At 38.0% G+C, this 4,814-nt stretch overlaps 1 protein-coding gene across 1 annotated transcript; it reads right to left on the bottom strand.

Annotated features, from left to right (window-relative positions):
• Positions 1-708: 708 nt before the first annotated feature.
• LOC124030716 (pleckstrin homology domain-containing family D member 1-like) lies at positions 709-4,487 on the bottom strand (the record flags this gene model as incomplete). The annotated part of the gene is made up of 5 exons (XM_046341935.1): positions 4,393-4,487; positions 4,107-4,196; positions 1,611-1,687; positions 1,077-1,168; positions 709-856 (listed from the first exon to the last, which is right to left on the bottom strand). Coding segments are annotated over exons 2-5 (356 nt in total), but the record flags the coding sequence as incomplete, so codon positions are not given.
• Positions 4,488-4,814: the final 327 nt, after the last annotated feature.

The following is a 4,814-nucleotide window of genomic DNA, read 5'->3' as shown; positions in this document are numbered from 1 at the left end:
TTATTTATTACTGTATATTATTTATTTCTGTATATTATTTATTACTGTATATTCTCAATTACTGTATATTATTTATTACTGTATATTATTTATTACTGTGTCACGCCTTGGTCATTGTATCTTGTGTTTTTGTTATATGTTTGGGTAGGCCAGGGTGTGACATGGGTTTATATGTTGTGTTTCGTATTGGGGTTTGTATTAATTGGGATTGTGTATTATTAGGGGTGTGTCTAGTTAGACTTGGCTGCCTGAGGCGATTCCTAATTGGAGTCAGCTGATTCTCGTTGTCTCGGATTGGGAACCGTATTTAGGTAGCCTGAGTGCGCGTTGTATTTCGTGGGTGAATGTACCTGTCTCTGTGTTAGTCACCAGATAGGCTGTAATTAGTTTCACTCGTTTGTTGTTTTCGTATTTTCAGTTATTTCATGTACCGCATTATCTTCATTAAAAGTCATGAGTAACCTACACGCTGCATTTCGGTCTGAATTTCTTCAAACAACAGACGAACGACATTACATACTGTATTTATTTATTACTGTATATTATCTATTACTGTATATTATCTATTACTGTATATGATTTATTACTGTATATTATCTATTACTGTATATTATCTATTACTGTATATTATCTATTACTGTATATTATCTATTACTGTATTTATTATTGTAAATATCCCAGTTTATGTTCTCCATAGCTCTCTCTTACAGTTTGATCTGATCCTGCTCTGCTCTAAGCTCCATCACCAGCTCCTCAAACTTCTGCTTCTCCTCCTCCAGAACCAGGTTCAGACGTTCCAGATGCTCCTTCTGTTCTCGCTGCAGGCTCAGTTCTTCTGTCTCCTCCATCAGCTTATCTGGGGTGACAAAACAGCCTGATCACTTGTTGTATATGGCCATTGTCTCCATGTGGGACTGTAAGCATCAAAACTAAAGAACAAAATTACTTTCAGCCCCTCGGACCTGCCACCCTGACCCATACCTGCCCATGTCCCCTTTCACCTATTCTCTCCTCTCTCTCCTGAACCAGGCCTTATGCCTCCTGCCTACCCATGCCTCCACAGTCCCTCTTCTTACCCAGGTACTCTTGCTTCTCCTTGGCCAGCTGCAGTCCCTGGGCTTCCAGGCTCTCTATCATGGCTTCTCCCAGTTGGGCGTTCTTCCAGGTGCTGGAGGTTTTAGACACTAGGTGTTTAACAGCTTTAACACAGCATGTGGCCATATAGGTTTTATACAGCATGATCACCACCAGTACCACACAACAGTAGGTCACATATTCCACTATACAATTGCAGACCTGTGCAGCTCCTCCATGCATGTCTGAAGAGACTAAAGTCCCCCTCTAAGGTGGACCCTTTACTTAGAGTTAGACTTATAGACTTAACCCCTGCTGCCCCTGATAAGACAGTTAGTGGGGTCAGTTGGATTTAAAGAGGCAGTGTGGTCAGTTGGATTTAAAGAGGCAGTGTGGTCAGTTGGATTTAAAGAGGCAGTGTGGTCAGTTGGATTTAAAGAGGCAGCGTGTAGTTTCAGTTTGTTTACAGTTACATTTAAAAAGGCAGTTTGAACAGCTAGATTTAAAGAGGCTTTATGTCGTAAATAGTGACTCACACTCTGCCAGACTCCTGCAGCATCTCCAGCCACTGGTTTTGTTCTGCCTCATTCTCTGCAGCCAGGACAATGTTACCCTGAGGGAGTAATAGAGCATCATCACATGATAATATACAATAGCATACATTATCATCACATGATAATATACAGTAGCATACATTATCATCACTAGATATTACACAGTAGCATACATTATCATCACTAGATATTACACAGTCGCATACACTATAATCACATGATAATATACAGTAGCATACATTATCATCACTAGATAATATACAGTAGCATACATTATCATCACATCATGCATATATCCTGTGTGGCTCAGTTGGGCATGACACTCATAATGCCAGGATTGTTGGTTCGATTCCCACGGGGGACCAGTACGAACAACAACAAAACAGTATGAAAACATATGCACTGAATAAGAGTCTGCTAAATTACAAAAATGTAATTTAAAAAAAGATTACATCACAAACAGTAGCGTGCATTATCACATGAGATATACAGTAGCGTGCATTATCACATGAGATATACAGTAACATACATTATCACATGAGATACACAGTATCAACCATTATCACATGAGATATACAGTAGCATGCATTATCACATGAGATATACAGTAGTGTGCATTATCACATGAGATATACAGTAGCACGCATTATCACATGAGATACACAGTACCAACCATTATCACATGAGATATACAGTAGTGATGGCTATCACATGAGATATACAGTAATAACCATTATCATAGTGATATACAGTAGCGTGCATTATCACATGAGATATACAGTAGCGTGCATCACATGAGATATACAGTAGCGTGCATTATCCACATGAGATATACAGTAGCATTATCACATGAGATATACAGTAGTGAGCATTATCATATGAGATATACAGTAGCACACATTATCACATGGGATATACAGTATGCATTATCACATGAGATATAAATTGCGTAACATACATTATCACATGAGAAATACAGTACTATGCATTATCATAATGAGATATACAGTAGTGCGTGCATATCACGCGGGGATATAGTAGCACGCGTTATCACATGAGGATACAGTACCAACCATTATCACATGAGATATACAGTAGCGTGCATTATCATATGGATATACAAAAAATTATCACATGAGATATATACAATGCAGCACACATTATCACATGAGATATACAGGTGCACTAATTATCACATGGATATACAGTAGCATACATTATCATCACATGATACACAGTAGCATACATTATCATCACTAGATATTATACAGTGGCATTCATTATCATCACATGATAATATATAGTAACATACACATCATCACTAGATAATATACAGTAGCATATACATTATCATCACTAGATATACAGTAGCATACATTATCATCACTAGTATTACACAGTAGCATACATTATCTTCATCATGCATATATCCTGTGTGGCTCAGTTGGGCATGACACTCATAATGCCAGGATTGTTGGTTGATTCCACCCAGGGGACCAGTACGAACAACAACAAAACAGTATGAAAACATATGCACTGAATATGAGTCTGCTAAATTACAAAAATGTAATTTAAAAAGATTACATCACAAACAGTAGCGTGCATTATCACATGAGATATACAGTAGCATGCATTATCACATGAGATATACAGTAACATACATTATCACATGAGAAATACAATTACTATGCATGATCACATGAGATATACAGTAGTGTGCATTATCTCATGAAATATACAGTAATGTGCATTATCACATGAGATATATACAGTGGTGTGCATTGTCACATGATATATAAGTACACATTTCATGAGATGTACAGTAGCACGCATTGTCACATGAGATATACAGTGGCAATGCATTATCACATGAGATATACAGTGAGTACAGTGTATGCATTGTCACATGAGGATATACAGTGAGTACACATTATCCGCGAGGAAATGCATTTATGCATTATCACATGAATATCTGATAGTGTGCATTATCACATGAGATGTATGTATTACAGTGGCGTGCATTGTCACATGAGATATACAGTAGCATGCATTGCTATGATCGTCACATACGATATACAGTAGTGTGGATTATCACATGAGGATATACAGTAACATGCATTATCACATGAGAAATGCAGTACTAGCCATTATCACATGAGATATACAGTAGTGTCATTATCACATGAGATATGCAGTAGTGTGCATTATCACATGAGATATACAGTAGCACACATTATCACATGAGGTACACAGTACCAACCATTATCACATGAGATATATACAGTAGCATGCATTATCACATGAGATATACAGTAGTGTGCATTATCACATGAGATATACAGTAACATACATTATCACATGAGAAATACAGTACTATGCATTATCACATGAGATATACAGTAACTGCCTGATAAATACAGAGTTGCAGATTTCAAGTGTCTATTATTAAAAAGTTTATATTATTGTCTAAGTGCTTACAGTGAAGTCATCATGATTTATAACCATGGCGAATGGCATGCCCTGGTCTTCCTTCGGATCCACAACACAGCCTCCTAAAGGGATCACACCCTGGGACAGACAGGATGAATACAACATAATGCATCAACTTCTCATAGTTGTGATATATATATATATATATATATATACACACACACACACACACACACACACACACACACACACGTCATCATACATATGAGATATAATGTGAGAATATTGTGGACCTTTTGAGGTTAACACATGCACCATGTTGAGTAAAGCTCACCTTGGGGTGGATGTTAAAGTGTTTGTTGGTCTCAAAGCTTCTCTTCTCATTCTCCGCATAGTAGAGCAGGAAACTGTCTTTGATGATGAAGAATCTAGGAGGATGGAGAAAGTGTCATTAGTTGGAGGAGAATGAGGTACGGCAAAACTTGGCTAAAAAAAAGAGGCAGATAGACAGGCAAGCAGAGGCCAATAGACTGCATCCTGACTGGATCATTCTGGATTACTATGTACTGTAGGTTAAAAAACAACAACCAGGCAAGCACCAGCCTAGATAACCCACAACACCAAGTCATACTAGCAGAGTCTGACAGAGGTTTACTAGCTAACCCACAAGACCAAGTCATACCAGCAGAGTCTGACAGAGGTTTACTAGCTAACCCACAACACCAAGTCATACCAGCAGAGTCTGACAGAGGTTTA

Source organism: Oncorhynchus gorbuscha, unplaced genomic scaffold (genome assembly GCF_021184085.1).
Source record: "Oncorhynchus gorbuscha isolate QuinsamMale2020 ecotype Even-year unplaced genomic scaffold, OgorEven_v1.0 Un_scaffold_14392, whole genome shotgun sequence".
Taxonomy (NCBI): domain Eukaryota; kingdom Metazoa; phylum Chordata; class Actinopteri; order Salmoniformes; family Salmonidae; genus Oncorhynchus; species Oncorhynchus gorbuscha.
Note: the sequence above shows the minus strand (reverse complement) of the source record. Positions and strands in the feature narration are given on the sequence as shown.